General features: G+C 40.9%; 1 protein-coding gene across 1 annotated transcript in view; it reads right to left on the bottom strand.

The window, feature by feature from the left end:
* Positions 1–4,945: 4,945 nt before the first annotated feature.
* The window catches only part of C1qtnf7 (C1q and TNF related 7), a 102,205-nt gene continuing 81,799 nt past the window's right edge, over positions 4,946–25,351 (bottom strand). Inside the window, exons 2-3 of the mRNA XM_059275825.1 lie at positions 12,080–12,325; positions 4,946–6,032 (exon numbers count right to left, since the gene is read on the bottom strand). Coding sequence (XP_059131808.1) covers positions 5,401–6,032; positions 12,080–12,325 — 878 coding nt within the window. The 3' untranslated portion in view covers positions 4,946–5,400. The remainder of the gene's footprint in view (positions 6,033–12,079; positions 12,326–25,351) is intronic.

Below are 25,351 nucleotides of genomic sequence, written 5' to 3'. Positions count from 1 at the left end.
TCATGGACCCAGTCATATTCCTAGGCAGCAGAGGGGACCCAGATGATACCATGGCCCTGTGTGCCAGTGCAGGCCACCCAGATCGGAATGACCCCAGCAACAGCATGGCCCTCAGACACCAACATGGCCACAGCACGTGGCCCTCAGACACCAACATGGCCACAGGATGAGGCCTAGACCCTGGCCTTTGATGGCACCAAGGTCTATGGACATCAACACAGACACTGGCTGTGGTAGGACCAGGGACCTACACATGGTCCTCATGAGCAGCCTGGGCTCAGATGTTACCATGGCTCCAGGTTGCAGTACAGGCCACTCAGATCAACATGGCTCCAGTGGCAGCATGGCCCTTGGACACCAACATGGCCCCAGGTGGTGGCCTAGACCCTGGGTATTCCCATGGCCTTGGAGGCAACATGGGTCGTGGATATCAACACAGACCCAGACTACAGTAGGACCATGGACCCAGACTTGGCCCTAGGCAGCAGCCCAGGCCCAGACGTCACCCTGAGCCTGGGTGAAAGCAATTGATCTTAAAGGATGCCTCCCTAACACTCTCTCTTTTTAAAAAATCTGTGTTTAAGAGACTTGTTGAATCTTCCAAGTAACTTGAGGTAAAAAAGTCAGATCTTGGTGGGGGGAGGGTGATTTGTTGGGGAGATTTGTTGAGAATAAGATTATTTCATTTAAAGTATCAGTGGAGGCCAGGACTATGACAGACAGCAGAACTGAGTCATCACGGACGCCAGGTCAGACTGTGTGAAGTGTCCAGTCAATTCTAACTAAGTGTTCCAGAGAGAAGAGCCATTCTAGTGACGCACATATTGTGCATCACATAGACAAAAGGGGGTTTGACTGTGTATGGAAATAGCTGATTGCTGATTCACCAAGAATGTGTCTTTTCGACTCAGCACCTTTATTTTCCATTGAGAAACGGTCTTGTTCCCAACCTGGGCACAGGAATTTTAAGTGAGACTCCTTCCAGCTCCAGGGATGGATGGGATGCAGTCATGACAGATGGGAACTGTGCATCCCTTTGGCTAATTACTGGTTGAGAGATAGACTCAAGACCAATCATAGTCAGATTGCTATCACAGCTGAGCCTTCTGCCAGAATCCCTCATGGGACTGCAAATTCAAACTGGGTCCCCAGCCCTATCACACAAGAAACAAGCAAATCACAAAGCAATGCTAACATCAGCTGTTGGTGGCCATCTTTGTTACAAAAGAAAAGCCTGCCAAAGTTGAAGCTAGCACTGAAGAGAATCCTTGAGGTGGGAGAAATACAATTTTGGGGGCCAATGCCTGTGTAACCAGATCTGTTCCAGAATTTCTCTTTGTCTGGTTCTGTATTTCTTGAGTTAGTGTATATTGGATTCTAGCAGCTGCAATCCAAAGCTCTGGATTAATTCACAGGGTGATTGTCGAGTTTTTGGTTCTGATGCCCCTCTCTTTCCCTCTCTCCTCTCCCCCCCACTTCTCCTTCTCCTTTTCTCTCTCTCGATGTGTGAAGACTACACTGAAGAAGAACTTTTCATTGATTAATTTAGCACTGTTTCCTTGAGCACATACTATGGCAGGTAGAATTCTGAGACATAAGGATTGTAGCTGAAGTTTTCCTGGTCCTGTCCCGCCCATGGTCAGGAGAAATCTCTCTTACCCACCAGTCCCACAGCCACTCAGACCCAAGCAAACACACAGAGACTTATATGACTTATAAACTGTATGGCTGTGGTAGGCTTCTTGTTATCTAGTTCTTATATTTTAAATTAACCCATTTCTATAAATCTATATCTTGCCACGTGGCTTGTGGCTTACCAGCATCTTACATCATGTTTCTTATGGCGGTGTCTGGCAGCGTCTCTCTCTGCCTCAGCCTTCCACTTCCCAGAATTCTCCTCTCTCCTTGTCCGCTTATACTTCCTGCCTGGCTCCTGGCCAATCAGCAGCACTTTATTTATCAATCAGTCATCCACAGCAAAAGATGGATAGGAATACTTCTATATCTGATAGACAAACAAAAACATGTGTGAACAGTGTAGCCTGCCACTATTGGGAAACCAGTGTGAAGTCAGCATTCCACAGTGGTGATTAGGAAGATGGACTGTGTTCCTAATCCATGTCAGACTGCCTGGGCCTACTGTGCACTTATCATTTACTTCATACATTTCTGATTCTCTCTGTCCCCCTGTTTTTCCATTTGTAAAATAAGGGCATAATTGCTATCACGACTGTCTTTGTCCAATGGGGCTTCTATAACAAATACCCCAAACTAAGTTTCTGTGAACGACTCAGATTTATTTCTTATACTTGGGAAGGCTGGGATGTCCAAGGTCAGTTGCTGGCAGATTCAATGTCTGCTGAGGGCTCCTGACGTTCTAGAATGAGCAAATATATAAAGTAGAAATATGACTTGATACATATTCATTATAAGGTAATCCTTACCAAGAAGGATAGGAATGAAACTTGAGTTGTTTTTAGAAACAAAACCAATCTTCTCCTTCTTTACAAAAATATCCACAGATGTAGAAAAATGATGCCCAAGAACTTTTTAAGGACTGAAAGACACAATCATTTCCTGAAGTTTTTTTTTGTATCATTTTAATATGAAACCTGCTTTTCATTTCCCACAGCAGCTGTCTAACCCTCATCATCACCCTGCTAATAATTTAAAAATAAATTCATCTTGGGCATAAGACCAATGAAGGAAACTATTTTAAAAATCTACTGGAAATAGATTTTGTAATGAAGAATCATTTAAAAGATAATGTTGAAAAAGAATGCCTTTGTTAGGATGGGACTCTGCTCAGCTGGAAGAATGCTTGTTGGGTGTGCACAAAGCCCTGGGTTTGATCACTAGCACCACATACCCTGGGCCTGGTGGTGCATGCCTGTCATCGCAATACTTGGGAGGTAGCTGATCGAATGTTCAATCTTATCTTCAGCTATTTAACAAGACCTTGTTCAAAATTGCATCAGTAGATCCCAGTCAGAGTAAAGTTTTAATTATCTAACCATCTTGTGGGGCAAGACCGCCTGCATAGTTTCTCCATTTCAATTTCTCCAGCAAATTCATCTGCTTTCAAGTGGGCTGTATTTTATTGCCTATTTCTGTTGGCTGTTTTGTATACTATGTTGCCTGGAATTCTAGCAGTGGCTGTTATCTATAGACAGGTGACTGTTTCAAACTAACCTTTCCCTCTTTCTTGTCTATTCTTGGTGCTGTTGGCCCCTGGGCCTATGAATTGGTTCAGGAGAGCAAGAAGGAGACAGAGTTCAGCAGTCAGAGTACAGTGGACTCAAGGTAGGGGTTGAACATGGACTTCATATCCATAGGCTATGTGATCATTCTAAGTGTCATCTTTGATGAAGGCAGTGGCCCGCTTTGAGACCCATTCCCATAAGTATAGTACCCTCCCTCCTGGGGCTGACCCACTGATTCCTCTCCCCAGTCTCAGTTCTCATCTTCATCCACAGTATTAGATGTCTGTGTTGCTCTTTCCCTACCTGGCCACTCCATGTCCTTTTGTCATTTAAGATCTGGTGGGTAGAAATTTCTTTGGCCCTCTTCTGTCACTTCAGAAGTAAACATTTAACACTTTGCACGTTTTAGCATGGCCTATTCCAGAGCACAGGGACTTGTGTTTGGGTGTGTGTGGGTGTGCATGCAATTTCTTGTCTTGTTAGGAATCTGATGGTCGAGACTAGGCTACATCCATCTTGGTATTCCCTCATTGTCACAGAATCCAGTATGGTGTTTCATACATAGTAGGCATTAAAATCCTTAATGAACAAGGAGAAGGATGCATAGAAAATACAGGAAGGGAAAGGCAAAGAGAATATCATTACTCTAGACCTAAGGAGGGGTACTTAAGACAGAATCATGGCTGAGATTAAGCAGAGAATCTCAGCAGGCAGCAAGTGCTAATAAGGAAGTGAGAGGCTTGGAAGACTAATAGCCGACATTCAGCCTCCCTTCTCCCTGTTCAGTCTCCATCCCACCTCATTCACAAGTCTGGGGACATGTGCTTTGCTGCATTCTAATTCTAGGTAATTCTAGAGAAACATTTTCCCCCAATAATTTAAGTGGTGCCCTTGCTTGGAAGAAACCTACTTTGTGCTAGAAAACTACCAGGTTAAAGCACTGGGTTAATGCCCATTTCTCTCCAATCATTACTTCCTTTTCCCTTCTCAGGCTTCCCCTGTTTCTGTCTTTCACTCCTTTTCAATGCTGTTATTATGCTGATATGTCATGTGGGATGAGGAGAATGCAGAAGCTGATCCCTTATTTCCTCTGCATTAATTGCACCCATAGAAACATACCTTGGCATGCCTAGTGTTTTCCTGTGTGTGATGTCTTTGGCTTCTAAACCCATAAATCATGGGTCCTATGTGTCCCTGGCATCGAATCAATCTGGTTGGCATGGTGCTCATAACATACAACTGTGGCAGAGTGCTCACCACACACTAGTCTGCCTGAAATAAGGCTACGATTGTTTTTCCTGCCTTTGGACTGATCAGCACTCAGGGTCTGCTCTGCACTCAGTGTCTACCCCACATAGTCTCAATAAAAAGCTGCTAAGCGCCGAGTTGATAGCGTAGTCAGTAAAATGTGTGCTTCATAATCCCAAGGACCTGAGTTTGGTCCCTCAGGACCCGTGTAAAAACAAGCCAGGCATGGTGACATGTGCTTGCAATCCTTGTGCTGGAGAGATGAGAACAGGGAGTCTCTGGGGCTCACTAGTCAGCCAGGTGGCCCAGATAAGTGAGCTCCAGGTTCAGTGAACTCTCTGACTCAAAGAACAAGATGGACAGCACCTGCGGAGTGACAGCTGATGTTGTCTTCTGGCTTACGCACACACACACACACACACACACACACACACACACACACACACACACACAGAGTTGTGGAGTGTACATATAAAAGAATAAAGGAATAAATAATTTATCACTCCATTTTAATTTGTTAGAAAATTCTTAGTATCTCTTGCTTTTCTTTGACTCTGGAGAATTGTCAAAGAATTTGTCTGTAATGTTATGATTATCCTAAATAATAAACAAAACTGGAGTTTTATGAATGTTTAATGAGTCAGGGTCACTACCCACTGGTTGTATCTTTAAGGGCATTCAAATTTGTTAAAATTATCTTTAATTTTCTTAAATATTTATCATCATTACTTTCAAGGGTTTTGTGTCTGGGGCTATTCTATACCATTAGTTTTGTTGTGATTTCAACTGGTCGGTGGTTTGCCTTGTTTTGATAAATTCTGCCAGAGCTGTCTGTAAAAGGAGTTTCTGAATCCCCTTCTCACTTGCTCTACCATCCAGCTCCCCAGATTGAATCAAAGTGTAAGCCTTCATGGTATTCATGATGAAACATTCATGTCTGCAATCCGGGTCACAGCTCATCGTCTTCTGATAAAGAATCCAGGTAATCTGTGTCAACGTAGAGGAGAAATCCAGAGAATAAGCTGTCTGCCCAGCCTGGGTCTGAGAAGAGGCCGTTCTGGTCATTGAAGAAGATCTCCAGCCAGACCTCATCTTCTGGCTGCAGGTAGATGACTGTGGACCCTGAAGCCACATCATGGTTCCCTGTGTTGGCATCAAAGGTCCTTATTCGGTACTGCCCATTGTGCACCAGCCCAATGGCTAGGTGCTTATTGGCCAATGTGATATCATAAGAAAAGTAATAGATCCCCGGGAAAGCACAGATGAACTTCCCTGTGGCCGGGTTGTAGTGTTCCCCCTCATTGAAGAGGACCTTGTTAAATACGATGGGTAGCCTTTCTTCTGGGTAGCTGGTTGTGATGCCAACTGAAAAGGCAGATTTGAGCACGATGCTCCCACACCTGCATACTCCAGGCAGCCCTGGGTCCCCTTGATCTCCTCGGTCTCCCTTTGGCCCAGGAGGCCCAGCTGGACCGACTTCTCCTTTCTCCCCGTCTGGTCCCATGGGTCCTTTCTTCCCAGACTCTCCTTGGTCTCCTTTTTCACCAGCGAGGCCCAGCGGTCCAGTCTTACCTTTTAGACCTTCAAAAACAATTCATAGCTAAATTAATAGTTCTTCTAGAGAGTCACACACAACATCCCTACACACTGCTAACATACTCCATATCTTGTTAGTAAACTATCAACAGCTTCCTGCTAATTAAAAGGCATTTGGAAATCATTGATATACTAAAAAAGAAAAACTTCATGTAGGTTTTCTCCAGTATTTGAGACTTCAATTAGACCTAGACTAATTAGACTAATAAACTATTATTTTGAAGACATATCACCTGGTGCATATTAATCATATCCAGATACTTGTCACCACAGAAAGACATCAAAGAGCATGCTGGTATTTTTCCTACAGTGAGTCCTGAGGGGAGACAGAACCAGACGATGCTTTGGAGACAGCTTAGTCTTTGTCTCATTTTATCTCTGTTAGTGTTAATAATAAAATAATTCATCAAAATCAAATTTGCTATTTATCAACTATTTCTTATATACCAGGACCAATTTAAATGTTTCATTTGCATGCATTATCATATTTAAATCTCACAACAACTTTAAAAACTAAGAATTGGTAACTTCATTGCAGATAAAGAAACTGAATCAAGAGAACAGAGCTACTAAGTGATGGAGCTGCAGTCTGAACACATGCCTGCCCAACTCTGGAGCCTGGGCACCCCATCCTCTAGGGAAATGGGTTTGGTTGACCCTGTAAACTTTAAGTGAACCTGGAACATTGGGGCATCATATGCTATTATAACTAAAAAATGATGGCTGCTTTCACCTTCTGCAGTTCTGCTTTGGGAGGAGAAAGCTGAGTCCCGAGGAGGCAAAGGGACTCAATTATGCATTAGGATTAGAAGTATCCTAAGCCTTCCCAACCTCATGGTGTCTTTCTCCCTTCCATCTACCCTGCGGCTGGCTCTGCCACTGAATGTATCACTTTAGACTTAACTCCTAACCTCTCTGGGGCCCCTTACATATAGAAAAAACAATGGATGTGAAAGAACTTTAATCAATTTTAAGTCACTGTATAGGATTATTTTCTGCATGTCCAAATCTTTACATCTGTAGGTTAACTAGAGGCTAACTATAGAGAAAAAATAATCTTAATTGAAAGCCATCAGCAAAATTGACTTTTTCTTTTATAAAACAGCAATAATTAATGTAATAAAAGGTTTTAATTTTGTGACCAAATCCATGTCACAAGTAGTACTTGGATAATAGTATTTCCATCCAAAGTATCCAAATTGTTGGTCTTCAGTTTTATATATATATATATATTTTGTCATTCAGGAAATGTATTGTTAATGCCTAGTTTCATTTGTAACCATGTTTTTCTTCTCAGGGACTCTTACTCAGCTAAGCCCTTTATCTTGCTGGTGCCTTGCTATCAATTATTGGAGTGCTGTACATACTTCAGTGCATGCATGTGATAAGTTGATTCTTTTTTCCTGTTAATTGGCAAGATTAACAAGGAAATATCTTGGTAATGTAAAGTTTAGGAGAATTAAAGCTTTTCCCTTAAAATGTCAAGCACAGTGCTTTAATCCTTATGAAATGGCTGTGTAGCAGTTTATGACACATGGAGGTTATTGTCAGTGAATGTCACCGCTGTTGGTGAGACAAGATCAGCATTCTTATCAACAACAGTCATGTCCCCTTAACGCAGATGGTCCTGTTAAGTTGAAACTCTACTGGTCCAAGCAGAACCCACATGATAGGTGTCTCCTGAAACAAAGTCCTGACAGTCTGAGCTTCATCAGTGCTTGATTCTTTGGGGTAGAAAGGGAGTAGAAACTTCTTTTGTCATTCACGAATCAAAGACTACAAAGTCTGAAATCTGGATTTGAGCTTCAATAGTAGCTTAACCTTTTCTGCCTTCACCATGGATCTCCAATACAAACCATTCGTGTTTCACTGACAATTTTAACCATAGGACTTAGTTACAAACTCAAATCATGCTGCTTATAAGATTCTGGGATAGTCACTCCTCTTCTGGCTTCAAGGGCTCTATTTGGAGCACAGAGACATTGGATATAAGTCTACTCCAACTTAGCAGGCAACACAGTCAACACTGACTGAGCATGCCTGAGATAGAATCCACTTCAGCTGTGGACTGGGTAGTGAATCTGAAGAAGGTGTAAGTCTTCCTGGCTTAGGCTGCCCAGCCATTGAACTAAAGGTTTGGCATAGGTTGCTCGAGGTCTCACCCTCTTGAAAACTTATTGAGAACAGCTCATAAATACTGAAATGCAAATTATAAATATGAGGAACTCTTTACAATCTTAGTGCTTAATTTTTTCCTTATAATATATATTTAATACCCTGAACTGCAAATTACCTAGTCATGGAGTAAATGTAGTAATAATGTATATGGAGGCTGGAAAGATGTCTCAGAGGTTAAGAGCACTGACTGCTCTTCCAGAGGTCCTGAGTTCAATTCTCAGCAACCACAAGATTGCTCACAACCATCTATAAGGAGATCTGGTGTCCTCCTCTTCTGGCATGCAGGCATACATGCAGGCAGAACACTGTATACATAGTAAATAAATAAATCATATATATATGTACACACACACACACACACACACACACACACACACACACACACACACACACACACATATATATATATATATATATATATATATATATATATATATATATATATATATGACTTCTTCCTTTTTTATATGGAGAATTTTCCTATATACCAGGAGACTATGTACTCAGGAGGAAAAACAAAGGATAAATCATTATGCATTAAGGATTAAAACATATGTATGTACTGAAGCTTAGCCATATAGAGTTTCTTTAGTTCTCTCTCAAAGGGGCCTACCTAGATTTTCTCTTTAGAATGACTTTATCCTTCCTTTCATCCATGCATCATCTGTCTAGCCATCCATCTGTCCTTCTTTCTTTCCTTCCTTCCATCAGTGGATTTATGCATCCATCCATACATCTACCTTATGTTTAGAACCATGTAATGTCTGATTACTCTCATATGTGATAGGGGCAGAGTGTGATAGGCTTATACATACTAAAATCTTTTTTTTTTGTTTTTGTTTTGTTTTTTTTGAGACAGGGTTTCTCTGTGTAGCTTTGCGCCTTTCCTGGAACTCACTCTGTAGCCCAGGCAGGCCTCGAACTCACAGAGATCAGCGTGCTTCTGCCTCCTGAGTGTGCCACCACTGCCCGGTTACATACTAAAATCTTTATATTAAACTGGAATGAAGAAAGCTTCAAGAAGGCTTGAGAGATGGCTCAGCTGTTAAAGGCTAAGCTTGCAACCAAAAGATATAAGAATGCTTTAGGACATAGTTGCAGCAATATTTGAATGAGCATGCATTTGGATTTAATTGAATATGATTAATATCTATCTATCTATCTATCTATCTATCTATCTATCTATCTATCTATCTATAAAATATATGATGCTTGCTACAGACCAGTGAGATATGTTTTTGCAGAGAATTTATAATTTGGTGTAATAATCTCTTCATTTCTAGCTTAGGGTAGCAAAGTTGGGAGAAGAATACAGTTAGTTCTGCCTGGACTTGGTGAGGTGACGGCAGTCTGGTATCCAAGAAGAAGGGTGTACAAATGAAAAGACTCCGTGCTGTCACTGGAGAGGAAGCACTGGACAGAACTTCCCAGGTGTGGACTCAATTTGCCAGCCACTTTGCAAATGTGTTTTCTGAGTGATATGTGCATCCCTTCACAATTTTAGTCAGGTCCATCTGTCCTTTATAGCCTTAGGTGTGGCTGTTGGATTTGCATAATCTTCGCTTGGAAAAGTCACTTTATTTTTTAATCTCAATGGTTTTACTTGTAGCATTATTTTATTGTATGTTACAGTTACTATAGACTATAATGGTGAATATTAACATAATAAGTTCCCAACACATAGTGAATTCTTAATAGATGGTCAGTATTTAGAGTTACTGCAGTGATGTACTTAGATGATCTTTTCCCTTCACTCCCTGACAAATATCTATGTTACCAGTGACTAGAACAGTTTCTCAAGCAGCTGAGTCCCTGGGAATAGTCTGCAATGTCTAGAGCAGTGGTTCTGCAACCCTTTAATACAGTTCCTCACATTGTAGTGACCCTAAACCATAAAATTATTTTTGGTGCTACTCCATAACTGTAATTTTGCCACTGTTATGAATCATAATGCAAATATCTGATATGCATAATATCTGATATGCAACCCCTGTTAAAGGGTCATTTGACTCCCAAAGGGGTCACAGACCACAGGTTGAGAACCACTGGTCTAGAGCCAGTTTTGGTTTCTACAGTTGGGAGGGTTGTGCCACTGATATCCAGGGACATGCTGTCAAACACCATACTGAACACCTCACCCTGCCATGAAAATTATTCAGCACTAAATGACACTGGTGTGGAGGCTGAAAAGCACTCTCTAGAAATAAAAGTTGGTAGTTAGAGATACACAAAAATGTTTCTGAATAAATAGTGCATGGATACATAGAGGGATGAATAGGTTGATGTATATAGGACTATCCTTGACCTCACAGGGCTAAAACTGTAGCATTTAAGGATTATTAAATCCTATCTGAAATAACAGTGGAACTCCCTGATGGATATATTAATCATTTTTTTGTTTACTCTGTGGCTTTGGGTGGCCACAGACTTATCTTTGACCTGTGGATCAAAATTTAATAATTAACAATATGTAACACTTACCAAGTACTTAGCACATGGCAATATTCTATAGGACATTCTGCATATATGGCTACCTTTAAACTTCACAATTGACCTTACTATTGCCAATTTACAAATGAAGCTCAAAGAGGCTATTTGCCCACGGATGTTAAGTAAAGTTAACTGAAAGAGCCAAGGTTTGAGTCTGTTTCTCTGGTGCCAATGCTTGTATGATTAGCCACTACGCTCTTCCTTTCAGACACAGCAAGCTGAAAAGGTCAGTCATACAGAACTATAATTTCTGTGTCATAGAATTTTAAGGATATTTATAATCATGGCTCAGTAATAATTTGTATTCACATGAGCTACCTTACAGACAGCCACCTTTGAATAACTACATTTAAGCTCCAAATCCAAGGTTTATCTGACATTGAATCTTTACATAAGGTTCTTTAATATTGAACAATGCTCACGCATCTGACAGCTATCGATTCGACCCATACGTTCCGCATGGAGTGTCTGGAAATGACACATTAGCCAATAATCTGGATATATACTGTGGCACTGTGGCACAGAACCCCAGTAAATCAGATGTGGTGATTGGGTAGAGGCATATTTTTTAGATCTATGTTTTTTTTTTCCTTCTTTTCTTTTGTCTAACTTGTACACTCAGAAGCGCATTTTCAAAGATTGATTCCAAATCCCTTCCTCTTGTAGAGTTAACACAACCTCTGGAGAATTTCAATTTGGTTTTCTCTGAGGGACTGTGGAGTCTGGCAGGCTTCCCAGGCTAACTTATCTGTAGGAGGGAATGCCTGAAAATTATCGAGGACTAGAGGACAATTCTCCTATCGTAAAGAGCTATGTAGCAGGGCAGGTGGGAGAGAGTGCCGAGCAAGGAAAGGCCGGCTGTATGACACCATTCTTCTAGCTGTATACATGGAAAAAATCTAGAATATCTTGAGGAATATTTGTTTAGAATATTAACTCTGAGCAGGGTGGTAAACCGAGTTTCCAAATTCCAATTCTTTCCCTGCTCTGGCCCATTTGTCTGTCTGTTCAAACTTCCACACATCCAGCCGTTGTCCCGTCGTTCCAGGAGTCAGTTGTTGGAAGTCGAGCTCCAGCGGTCATGCGCAGTGCATTCCCGTCTATGTCATCTCCTGCAGTGCTTTAACCAGGCTTGCGTTTCTTACCTTCCCAACGTTACAATGTCCACCCGAGAAAGTTGTCACTAAGGCCGCAAAGAGTTAAAGTAGCATTTGAAGCATAGGCAGGGTAAAGCCAATTGTTACGATTAAGGAAGGTGGGGTAGAGAAGTGACTGAAGGAGCAGTTCCCCCTGAGAAGAGGCGACAAAGGGAGGGGTTTAAGGAGGGGTGGAGGGAGTGTTTGCAGAACCTCATCTTTCCTTACCTGCGGTGCCCTTTTCTCCTTTCTCTCCTTTCCTGCCATCTCTACCATCCCTTCCAGGAAGGCCGATGCGACCATGGGGCCCAGGGGAGCCATTGGCTCCAGGAGGGCCTGGGGGGCCAGGTAAGCCAGGAATGCTGCAGATGTACCTTGGAGAGTAGCTCTCTCCCTTGGCCTGATTGCCCCGAGGTTGTCCACTTGCACAGATGGCAAGACTTGTCACATAGAGCAGGACAATCATCTTGGGCTCTGGAAGAGAAGTAAAGACATCAGTGCACTCTCCAGGGAGGGGCTTTGGCATGACGGCATTGGTGTGAACAGAAGGATGGGCGTGTGCAGCAGCCTCCTCCAACATTTGATTTTCCTCACGTCGAGAACCCTGCTTCCTCTCGTGATTTAAAAAGCTGTCAATCCATCATTGACGCAGAATCCTCAGTGCCTAATACAGGGACTGACATAGATGAGGGATGAAAACATTCTAAACACACCTCTTTGCTGCATTTATTCTGCAGGAATGGATGGATTTGGCAAAACAATCTGTCCTTTTTGCATTATAAAACAACACACTCAAATGACTCAGATAAACACTGGCACAGATGCCACTACCCAGAGATAATTAATTGTCCTTTATAGTTCAGTGTATACATATTTCTAGTCTTGTGTGCGTCTGTGTTGTGGAGAAAAGTGATATTGTGCCAATCCTGTGATTTAGAACTTTGTTTCTCGTGTAACATTTAAAGCGCTTATAGGACCAATCATCTGTAACGTTAATTACTGTCTTTCTCTCTCTTCTCTTGCGTGTATAGAAGTTGTTTACAGAGTTGTGCTAATGTAACACAGGCTGGGTATCATCCTACTCATCTTTGCATGCATCCATCAGGTTCTTAGATTCATGGGAGAAAAGAAGCATTTTCAGAAAAACCATGTTTTCCACTTGTTAATCATGTGTAATGCCAATTAGTGTTAATTACAGTACTGTGCATGTCCCGGGGGAGTCTGAAACTTTAATTTAAAATCTGCAGGCTATAATGCCTCTGTGTCCCATTAAGCTGTTAGCACTGGGGGTCGGTTAAAGAGCTGTGTGAACTTAAACCATGCATAGGGCCATGTGCACTGTGTGAAGCAGATACAGGTCTCTTCAAGTCTAACCTAATAGGACTTGGCTTCTTGCTCCACAGAGCCTGGATGCACAGAGTAATGAATGATTTATTAGTATGACACCCTGGCAAACAGGCTAAAGTCACGGGAGGGTGGCATAAGCTGGGGAGACCTGGTTTTTCATCCTTAGGATGAGCAGTTTCTTTAATGGGAGAATGCACACAGGTGTTTCTGTGGGTTGTGTACATGAATAGTTTTTGAATGATTGGGCCTGTGTTTTCATACCAAATCTTCATAGTGGTTGATCTGGACAATACTCTTTGAAGGGGAATATTAATAAAATGTGGGAAAAGTGATCAGATGTCATTTTTGACAACCACCCCAGAAAATTTAAAAGGCACACCACTTTTATGGTGCCCATGGAAAGATTGTAACATCTTGGAACTATACCCAAAAATTTTGCTCTAGCTCAGGATTAATAACCTAAGAAATGTACATGAGATTTTGGAATAATTGCAAGTCTTAGAGATCTTATCATCAAAAATGCTGAAATAATATATCCAGTGTTACCAGACCCTCCTATCCAAGGATTAAAACACTTTTGTCATGTTCTATGTGCCAGACCTGTCATACCATATTCTATCAGTGTGTGTTTTGCTACTGTAATGAAATGCCTGAGGCAAGGGGTTCACAAAGGAAAGAGGTTTATTTAGTTATCAGTCTGGAGGCTGAAAATCTGAGGACTGAAAATGCCACATGGCACAGGCTCTCTCAAAGGCCATCATGACTGTATCACACCATGGCATATAGTAACAAGGTGGGAGGGGCGGGGAGACAGGAAGCCAGAACATTGGAGAGTGTCTGGTTTGTGACTTTGCTCTGGATGCCAGCCCTTAGAGCTCCCTTGCCTCTCACAACCACCACAGCGGGATCAAACTTCTAACACTGGAACCATTGTGTTAAGTCACACCCTAAACAGGGCAAGTACCAACCTCAAACCACTGATCCTAGCGTTCAAACAGGATTAAGGTACTTTTGACAAACCCAGTGCTTCTGATAGCAATAGGAGCTCTTCAGGGAACTTCACGAAGAGGGACCAGAAAGATGGTAAGAGCCAGAGGACCCGAGGACTGCTGCAGGAGAGTTTCGGCTGGACATGGCAGGGGTGTTGTTCCCATATACTCTCAACATCTATGGCTGCCTGCCAAGACCCCCAGAAGAGCACACTAGTCAACATCCCAAATGTGAATAGGGGTAAGGCTCACAGTAGTCCCTGCCCCACCCCCAGTTGAGAAGCTACAGGTAGTCTATGGCTGCTGAGAGGGAAAGTCAGTTTTCTGAAGAGACAAGCCCCATGCATGATATGTTGTCTAAGCCCTAATGGTCAGCCCTAAACTCATGTACATACAGACAACACTAATGTATATATATATATATATATATATATATATATATATATATATATACACACACACATAACACATATATGTGTGTTATGTACATACATAGTAATTTTTATATCTATATAATATATAATTATCTCTCTCTCTACATATATATATGAGAGAGAGAGAGAGAGAGAGAGAGAGAGAGAGAGAGAGAACATGAATTGGAAAGAGATGTGGGGGAGCATGGTGGGAACTGGAATGGCTATGATCAAAATGCATTATACTTGTGTATGATTTTTTTATTTTAGAAAAAAACAAGATATGAGCTGTTTTGAAGAAGACTAAGACAAAAAATAATGGAAGGAGCATCCTTTGTGCAATCTTTGCTCTCATTAAAACTGGATGCCTTGATTAAAATGCCAGTTCCTGAGGATGCTCAGGAGGAGGCTTTTAACCATATACATACAGAACACCGAAGGCTGAAGATTGAAGTCAAGAGGTATTTCTGAGTAGGACTTGAGAGTATTGGGAGAAAAGGAGCTCTGGGGAGCCCAGGCACTGGCGGTGGTGTAAGTCTTCATAGGAGAATTATGGAAAAAGAGTGAACTGGGGAGCTGGTTAATGGGAGACAAAGGAAGCAGGCAGTATGGAATGTGCTTGGGAGAAAGAATACTTCACTGGTAGCAGCAGCATATGCTCAAAGGAGGCATTAATAAGGCCACTGAAACAGTGTTATCATTGAAGGAATGGACTGTATTTCCTTGACAAAAGCACCAGAGAACTGTCTGGTACGGGAGTCTAAATGCTTACTTGCAGCTCCATTCAGGACCTTTGAGCATCACTCAAGATGATTGTGTATTAACAGTCACCTGCAGGGAGGAACAAGGTGCTGTGGTACTCACTGCATGACATGGCATGATGGTGAGTGTCCTTGCAAGTCTCAGGACTCAGTTCATGGATGAAGATGAGAGAGTGTTGGTCACCATGGGAAACCACAGTGGCTTCTCACCACAGTGGCTCTTAGTTCCCTTTAAGAGTCAACATTGCCATGCCTACAAGATCTGCTTGATCCTCACAGCCCTCCTTACATTCTGTGACTTCATCTTTCATTTTACTCCTCAGTCCCAGTTCTAGTTGCAGTGGATTCCTTGGTGTCCCTCAAAGGCACCTGGTATAACCCACCTTAGGATCATTTCGGTCTTCTTTTGAGTAAAACTCTTGCACCAACATGACCACATGGCTTAATTCCTTATCCCTTTTTTTGAGATCTTTCTCATATGTCATCTTGTTCAGTACAACCAGTTTCATCTTATTTAATATTACAAAGCTCTTTCTTCTATCACCCAACCCTCCCTCTTCCTGCTTCATTTTTTTTTTCTGTTTTCCATGGCATTTCTCATCTCAGCCCACTAAATGATCCCTGTCTTTATTTTGTGATATGTATTTCTTTTAGATAGGACCCACAGCATCCAAACTACACAAGGACATGAATCTTTCTCTTATTTATTGATGAGTCCCATCACCAAAACAGCATTTAACACAAACATCCAAGTTGGGAGAAGAGACTTTTGGAAGATGAGTCATGAGTTCTGTGGGAAGAAAAACTAATGAGAAATTATGAGAGTATTATAAGACAAAGAAGGAAAGGAAGGTTGAAATGTTTTTCCTAGACCCATGGGTTCTTGCTGTGATTAAGACTACACATTAAGGAATGAACTGATTTAGTTTTATATAGCCTACAGGGCTTAAACATATTAAACTTTTTTTTTGTGTATATGAATAATGTTTTTCTTAAGATCAAAAGGAAAGAGGTACAAAATTATAAGTGAATCTAATATTGTTTTTCTGTCTCTAATACTAGTTTCTTCCCTGGAGATGAGTCCTGCTCCCTACTTCTTGTGTGTCCTTTCCAAGTTAGCTTTCTGTAGATAACATTCTCCGTTTGCTCTCACATGAGTCATGTTTGTGGGGAATTTGTTCCAAGACCATCACCCTACCATAGATACAAAGAGCCAAGGAGGCTCAAGGACCTGACAAAAGTTGGTGTTGTGCTTGCATATAACCCATACACATTGTCCTATATACTTGGAGTCGTTTACTGCTAGATTACTTCTAATATCTAACATAACGAGAATGTTTGTAAACAGTTGTACTATTTACAGAATAATAATAAAAAGTCTGCACATGCGCAGCAGATAATTAATAAACAATTATTACTTACTGTTTTTCTGTGATTCATTGAATGCCAGCATGTGGAACCTTTGGATAGAGGACTCAGTGCATCTATCTATATTGACATCTCTTCACATAGATGTACCACATTCCTTTTGGTTCAGGGACTCTAGGATATCAGTCATATGCATATGTTATATTTAAGTATTGTCCTGCCAGTGGACATTTGGGGTAGTTTCTTTTGCTATTACAAACATTAGTATAATGAATATTTATATTTACCTATCTCATATGCTTTATGACAAATACAAAAAAAGTTTTTCTAGATTTTCCTCACTTTTGAAAAGATTTATTTTATTTTTATTATGTGTCTCAGTGTGTAAGTACATGTGTGTGAGTGTAGGTATCTGAACAGGATAGAGATGTTGGTTCCCCTGGAGCTGAAGTTATAGGCATTTGTCATCTTGACATGGGTGCTATAAACCAAACCTGTGTCCTCTGGAAGAGCAGCAAGTACTCTTAAGCATTGAGCCATCTCTCCAGCTCCTGTGTTCACATACATTTAAAATGTTTTTATTATTAAAACCTTTTCTAAAGTTTAATTTATTATGTTTAGAAGGTTTTCCCCACTACAGGATACTAATCATAATTTTACATTTATTTCAATTCTCACATTTTATTTTATCACACATGAAAATTTGGTCCACCAGGTTTTACTGATTAAAAACTGTGAGGAAGCAATACACCTGCACATTTCCAGCACCATTTTCTGAACATCCCATTTTCATCTACTGCCCCGAATTTAAAGCATCACAAGGAATTTAGTTGTTTTGACTGAGAATAAACCACACGAGTCAAAACTTTACATTATAATGATTTTGGACATCTTGAAAAGACATAATTTGCACAGCATAAAACTAATCAAAGTATACGACTCACTACACATTATAATCCAACCTTAGAATATGTTTAAAATCCTCAGGAGAAAACATCTCCATTAGCAGTCCCCTCTCTTGCAATATGCTTTCAAGCATTGGCTTGAATTATGCAAATTTATGTAGAATATGTACTGACATGTATTTTTTTCCACTTTTATGCTTCTTTGGACTTAGAAAATCAAAGCTCTGGATATAATGCTAATCTCAGACAGGCTCTGAATGCTAAATGTAAATGACTTTCTACTCCAATTTTTTCTCTAGGGATAACAAAGTGACAGGTTTTTAGATTTTAAAACATACATTTAAAAACACATGTATATACCAGATTTTTCATGTAAACATGTATTCTGAATCTTTAAGGGAGGATGTAGTATATAGTAGCATGCATATTTTTTAGTCATAGAATCCTTTCTTGCCAAATTATCCATAAGAAACACTCAGAGAGGCATTGATTAAGTCAATGTAAAGATTGAGCCTCTGGAAAATATATATGCAGTTTGAGATTTTTTGGTAAATAGAGTGATTTTAGTTCTAAGAATAGAAAATATTATTCATGAGAACACAAATGCTAGAAAATACTTCAAGGACTAAAATATGGTCAAGTATGGACTCTACTTCTGGGAATATACCACAAAGAATTAAGCACAGGGACTCAAACTGATATTTGCATATTCATGTTCATGGCAGCAGCATTCACAGCTACTAAAACGAGCAACCTAAGTGTTAACTAACAGATAAATAAGCTGTGACACACATATGCGATAGCTTTGAAAATTACAAGACATATTGATGAATGCACAACATGGATGGGCTTTCAAGGCATTATATCATAAAACACTCAAGTCAGAAAAAGGGCAGATACTATAAGATTTCTTTTATTCAACTTTCCTAGACAAGTCCCATTCACAGAGACAAAATTTTTATAATTCACAAAATGGCGCAGCTAGGATTTGAACTGACATCTTGTCAGAAACACTGGATGTTCATCTATTACCTCATGACAGAAGACTGGATTCAATTAATTCAAGTTCCAAATATGCTCTGCCTGGAAATCATTAGGAAGAGGAGAGGTTACTGAGAAGGGCCAAAACTCGACCTCCCCTTGGCCTCTGAGGTAGACATTGCTCAATATCAGAATCTCTTCTCGCTTCAATAGGAGGGGCTATGAGCTTGGGACAGGATGGAAACCTGAGCTTCTAAACCCAATTCTTTCTCTGATGAGCCCCTTAGCTCCTTGCAGGTCCCATTTTCCTGTGTAGAATTGATTTCCACATTTAAATGAGGTCCCTTCTTCTCCTGGACCTATGCAGACCCCCTCAAGGACACACAACCGGTTTTATACCTATTTGCTTGTTCATTTCCCTAGCAACACATAGACTCCCTATTTTTGACATATATGACAGGCTGAGCTACAGTAGAATCTCAACAAAAGTTGAATGAAAAGATACATAGTCATTAGGATTTTCTACATCAGCTCCTGATTTACAGTTTTGGCTGCTTTGTGTAAAGTGCTATGATGGAGGAGCAGTGAAAAAAGAAACTTGGACATTTGCAAAAATTTTTAGAGTCTACAAACTAAGCCCTAGTCTGTATCACCCACTCATGGACCCCTTTGTGATGGTCTGCAGGAGAGCCAAGGGCCAGAGACCATTGTCCATGGCAAAGAAGCCAGTGTCAGTTAGAGATTCAGAGCTAGATCTTCACTTCCTTCATCCTTCCTAAAGAGCTACTTGCACACTGAGTCAAAGACTCCATCATAATGAAGATGGATCATGATCTCTACATTTGCCAAAGTTCTGAGAAAGAGAATAAACACCATACCGTGCTCTGGGAAGGTGGATTGCTGCAGGATTCCCAATGTACAAAAGTCAGGATCTTTCCTGAGAGCTCAGTGAGAAACTTGCTTTGGTACCAGACAGAACAGCAGGTCCAAGTTCTCAAAGATTTCCAAATAGTTGTGCTAAAAATAATCTTCTCGCTTAGTCCCAAAGAGCCAGAGGCCCTGGAAGTCATTCATCCAGCAAGGCTCAACTCAGGGATCAGTCAAAATTATGGTTTTGTTTGGGACAAGCTGTAAGTGCCGGCTTTCCTTGACTGGTAAGTTTGGAAGCTTACCATCTCTATTGCTGTGGCCTTTTTAAAAGATTTGCTTATTTAATTTTTTCCTTTTTCATTGATTTTCCTATAAGATGGTTCCGGGAAAAGAATTACTCACCTACTGGAATTGGTTGTTAGCTTAGAGAAAAGAATCATTTACTATGTGAGGGTTTTTAGATGGGGACCAAGGACTGTCATCCCTACTCTTGGCAAATATGGCAGGAAGTGGGCCATTCATTCTATTCTCTGTACTGCAAAAGAGAGGGCTGTGAGAACTGTATTGATGTTTTCTTTGTTCTTTGCAGAATAGACAAATGATTGTGTGTTTTAAAAGAGGGATATACAGACTCCATTGTTGCTTGTATAGACAACATTTCCTAACAAATCCAAAGGTAGAGTGTGTCTCTAAAGGCTGACAAGTTCAACGTTGCTGTAATCAACATCCTTGTTCCCATCTGATGTGTATTTCTTATATCTCCTTGGCAACAGCAATTTGTAATACATGACGGCATTTATGGAAATTATGTGATAAAAAGCTTGCTTTTATCCTGTTTTCCTCTCAATTCTTCTCAACAATAAGAATTCTAATTGTCTAATTGTAAGAGTTTTTTTTTTCTTTTTTCCTTTTTTTTCCCCTAGAGTCTTGGAATTGAACACCGATCACAGATTTGGCCAAAATTGTAAGTGGACCACCATTCCTATGAGATTTACACTACCTTTAACTATCCATCCTCCGAGCTGGAGCATAGTTCTTTAAATTTGTCGACTTTCAGAACATGAACACCATCATTGCATGTGCAAACAAAGTCTTAAACATCAGCCAGGTATTTCATTTTCTAAATCAGTGTAGACTCCTAGTTGTAGAGAGTGCCTAGGTTTACTTCTCGTCCTCAAATAAAATGCTTGTCCTTAATTATTTGTATGTTTTCTTACAGTTCTTGACATGTGCTAACAGAGTGCATCAGTGTCAGCCACGGACAAGCTTAATTTTAGGCGATCCAGCCTCTTAATTAGTTAATTATTAGTTTTTTTCCCAAGTGATGACTTCTTTAATGGGTTTTTCCAACTGTCTGGAATGGAATAATCTCTGCTGAGGAACTAGTTTGTTGACAAGTAACTGGGGATGTGTACTTTTTTTTCAAGACAGTGTTTCACCATGTAGCTCTGGCTGTCCTAGAACTCACTCTGTAGACCAGGCTGGCCTTGAACTCACAGATATCCACCTGTCTCTGCCTCCCCAGTGCTGGGATTAAAGATGTGTGGGACCTGCTCAGCTGGGAAGTGTATTCTTATCCTCTGCCTTCAGTTAGCTACTTATTGGTACAATTCATGGATACTTACATTTGCTCTCAGTTCCATTCACAACTTCTCTGATTTCCTTCTAGTGTTGCATTAAAGATCTTTGGTGAACACATAGTAACTGTCATCATTAATGATGTTCAGTGTGGTATCTCTACACATGTCTGCACATGTATTTCTACATCTTCCTCTGATCAAACCTAGTCGTTGCTTTTTCATCTTCTGGATACTACAGACCTCAGCCTCCACACTTGTGTTTACCATAATTTTTTCCTGAGTCAAGGTCTCACTATGTAGCCCTGGTTTTTCTGAAACTCACTCTGTAGACTAGCCTGGTCTTGAACTCACAAAAATTGGTCTGTCTCTGCCTCCCAAGTGCTGGGATTAAAGGCATGCACCACTATACCTGGCTAGTGTTTACCACATTTTATGTGCAAATATTTATCATATATTTAAAAGATCATGGTATTTTTATGCCATTCAATATTTGATTTTTGTCTTTTCTAAAATCACTTTTCACTTCAGATAACTTAACACAGTCTATACCTTCCTTGAACTTTTCTCTCCAGAGAGTACAAATCTTTGAAATGCTTTCTTAGCATGTTCAGAACTCACATGTAGTCAGTATTTTTTTAGGTCTATTTCTATTTTACACTTATTTCAGAAGCACTGGTAAAAAGTTATGGGTAGAAAACAGGCTGAAGGGAGCCTTGGCTTAGAGTAACACCTCAGATTCCATTTTTACCTGCTACTTGCCTCAAGGCCAAGGTCTTACTCTGTTTTTTTTCCTAAGCGTTTATTTTTTTTTCTCCAAGATCAAACTATTACTTTCTTAAAGTTTTTTTTTACTTTTCAACTTAATTGAGTTAAGCTCATTCAAGTCCATCCAATGTTCCCAGAATACCAAACAGCATTCTGGTAACTCAAGCTCTCAAAAAAAGAGAAAAATGAAATTCATAATTGTAGTTGCTACAATTTCCTTCATTTGCATATTCCACTATAGCCAATTTGAAGCTACCAATATGATATTCACATAATACAAAATTGGTAAGCTGTGTGCAGAACTGGCCTTCAACAGCGGATCTAAGGTGGTTCATTACACCACTGGACACACACACACACACACACACACACACACACACACGTGTGTGCGCACATGTCATTTTGTTAGTAACAGAATTGCTTTACAAAGATGGTTCTAGCTGATATTTAATGAGCAGAGAGCAAGCATTAGGTCCTTCAGTTCTCACTGTATTTTCTTGTCCTTCTTTAACTACCATGGGGAGCCTGATCCGTAGTTACCCTGCACCACCATGATACGTATTTTCTTCCTAGGATGTTGCTAACTACACAAGACCAAGCTTGTACACTCAAGTTTCTGAAGTCTGATGGGCTTTACAGATTTGGGCTTCTCCTCCTCTCCACAAATGCACCGAGCTCTCTTAGAAATCAAATCTTGTCATTCTAGCTTCAGAGTCTTGCTAATGATATTTCTTGTGGCTTCAGGTCCTGATGATCCAAGTCCTCTCTAGGCCCTTTCTCATCACTGTTTTCCCCAGAATCTTTCCATGATACTTTCAAGTAACTATGAGACTCTCCTGAACTCTCCTAACATGTTATTTGGACTTTTCTATAAATTCTAGCTCTATGTTGCTGTGGGATGTTCTGTATGGCAAATGTGTTGCTCTGATTGGTCAATAAATAAAACACTGATTGGCCATTGGCTAGGCAGGAAGTATAGGCGGGACAAGGAGGAGAATAAAGCTGGGAAGTGGAAGGCTGAGTCAAAGAGACACTGCCAGCTGCCACCATGACAAACAGCATATGAAGATGCCGGTAAGCCACGAGCCACGTGGCAAGGTATAGATTAATGGAAATGGATTAATTTAAGCTGTAAGAACAGTTAGCAAGAACCCTGCCACGGCCATACAGTTTGTAACCAATATAAGTCTCTGTGTTTACTTGGTTGGGTCTGAGTGGCTATGGGACTGGCAGATGAGAGAGATTTGTCCTGACTGTGGGCAAGGCAGGAAAACTCTAGCTACACTATGTTTCTAAACCAGAGCTACTAAACTATCACACCAATGGATAAGAATAAGCTTTGTATTTTTTCAAAGCTCTTTGGGTGATACTGATGGGTAGGCTGGCTTTGGGAACTTTCACTTGTCACTCATCTTATTCTTTTATTTACAACCTCATCTTGTTGTTCTAGTACTGTATGAGGCTGAATTCTTGACTTTCAACAAACACAGTGAATGCTTATGGAGTCAAAATTGAGTGGAGAAGATAAGCATTCATCAAATAGTCCCAGAACTGTGCTTGACAGGATTTTAAGGATTTCCATCATCCTGGAATTTCAGTTGAACTAAGACAGAGAAAAATGCACTATAAGTGTCCAAGTGCCTTCTGAAAGTTGACTGAAAATCAGAAGATTCTGACATGTACTTTCATCCATTTTCAATGTGCAATTGACAAGAACCCCAAAGAAATCACTTGACAGGTTAGGAGGTGCCAGCAGGAACCTGGTTCTCTCCTTCATATTTGATGTCACCTGAGTGGTGACTGACAGTCTTGCAGGTATCTGGTCAGAGACTGCAGGAAGGTGGACTCCCAGTCTGGGTGTCTTCCTTGGCTATAGACAGTAAACATTTGGAAGGCCAAGGTTGACTTGAAATGAGAGAGCAGAGAGCAAGGCCAGCTATGGAGAGGCAAGTATTCAGGACATGAAAGCACTGAGAAGCTAGATAGATCTGGGCTATCTATACCAGGCCTTCAATTACAGCAGGGAGTTCCCCCAGGACACGAGACGCTGAGCTGGTCTGGGGGGGGTCTCACTGGACATCAGTTTGGAAAGTGAATTGTCCATACCAGGATGTTGTAAAGCATAGGGTTCCAAGGATATTTCTGGTGACCTGCTAATGCACTTTAGTTGACAGAATCAACATTTGAATGCTTGAAGCATGTAGCAGGCTCTGAAAGCCAGGAAGTGTGTGTAGAAGCACCACTTAGGTAATTTGATTATTTTCTTCTAACTCTGTTACACTTTCTGAGCTGAGTGTAGAGGCACCAGAAGTGGGAGGGAGTTGTAGGGCAGGAAGTAGGTGGTGGAAGAGAATTCCACATCGAGCTGAAGCCATGGAGAAAGAGCAGGTTTTGTATTGGATGAGAACTAGATATTGATTTTACAATTTTTTTTTTAGTATCTGAAGCTGAATCAGACAGACGAGCTGAAGTGTTCTTATATCTAATATTATCAGAACGCTGAAGAATTTTCTTGGTAGGTCATGAAAAAGCAAGGAAGAATCAACCAACGAATGAGAGAAAGATGAACTTTTTTTTTATTTATTGGGAAAAACAGAACTTTAATCAACTCAATCAACTTTGGAGAGTGTTCTGAAAACACAGAGAAGGGAGTACTGGGTGTTTCATAGGTAACACAGTTGAGTGTATGGTCCAGAGGATATCTGTCTAAGGGAATGATATGATCTTAATATGAAACAGGAGTAAGTACTGCCAGGCAGAGGAGCAGGAAAATACTGCCAGACTTAGAGAACACTACATTAGAGTGCCTGATGTAGAAGAGGATGAATGGAGGCCGCTGGGAATGACCAGTGAGCATGATGGTGATGCTGGGCCGTGTGGGACTCTGCTCATCATGGAAGGTTCTGCTCCTTATCTTGGGTTAGGTAGAAGCCCCTGAAGGGCAGTGAGCAGGCACTGGGGACAGACTGTTGACTTTCCCTCCATGCTGCTGCTGAAGGCGGAGCTGGTGGCTGCTGCCATTTTCTGGCTTCACGAAGTGACTGAAAACAGTGAAAGGTTTCAGCCTGGCTATTGACCTGGTCCTACTTTCATTGTTGGGAAGAAGTAGGTTCCGATGAGAAAATGGGTTTTGAAAAAGGCAACACACTGAGTCATTGAGGGAACAAATATAATTGACCCCTCCTGTAGCCAGGAACTGCCCCAGGCCCTGGGCATACAGCCTTGAGAGGAGAAAGCAAAGGCCGAGTTTCAATCCAGCAGGGGTTTTTACCTTATTCTCCAGGGAAGGGTATTAGAAAAGAGCTGTCTGATTTTCTCAATTCATACACAAGAAACAGCTTAACGAAGAGGGGTCTTTTACCTACTCCCACCATGTTTTTATGCTAAGCCAGAACTAGAGCGCGGGTCTCAGCATGATGGCCAGGCTTCTCTCCACCAAGCACAGCCTCACCAAGACCCTGCTCCTAATTTCTCGTGTAGAAGACATGGGCATTTTTGATATGTACAAATACTCATTTTTG

This window comes from Peromyscus eremicus, chromosome 10 (assembly GCF_949786415.1).
Source record: "Peromyscus eremicus chromosome 10, PerEre_H2_v1, whole genome shotgun sequence".
NCBI lineage: Eukaryota > Metazoa > Chordata > Mammalia > Rodentia > Cricetidae > Peromyscus > Peromyscus eremicus.
This window is presented reverse-complemented; position numbering and strand designations above follow the sequence as displayed.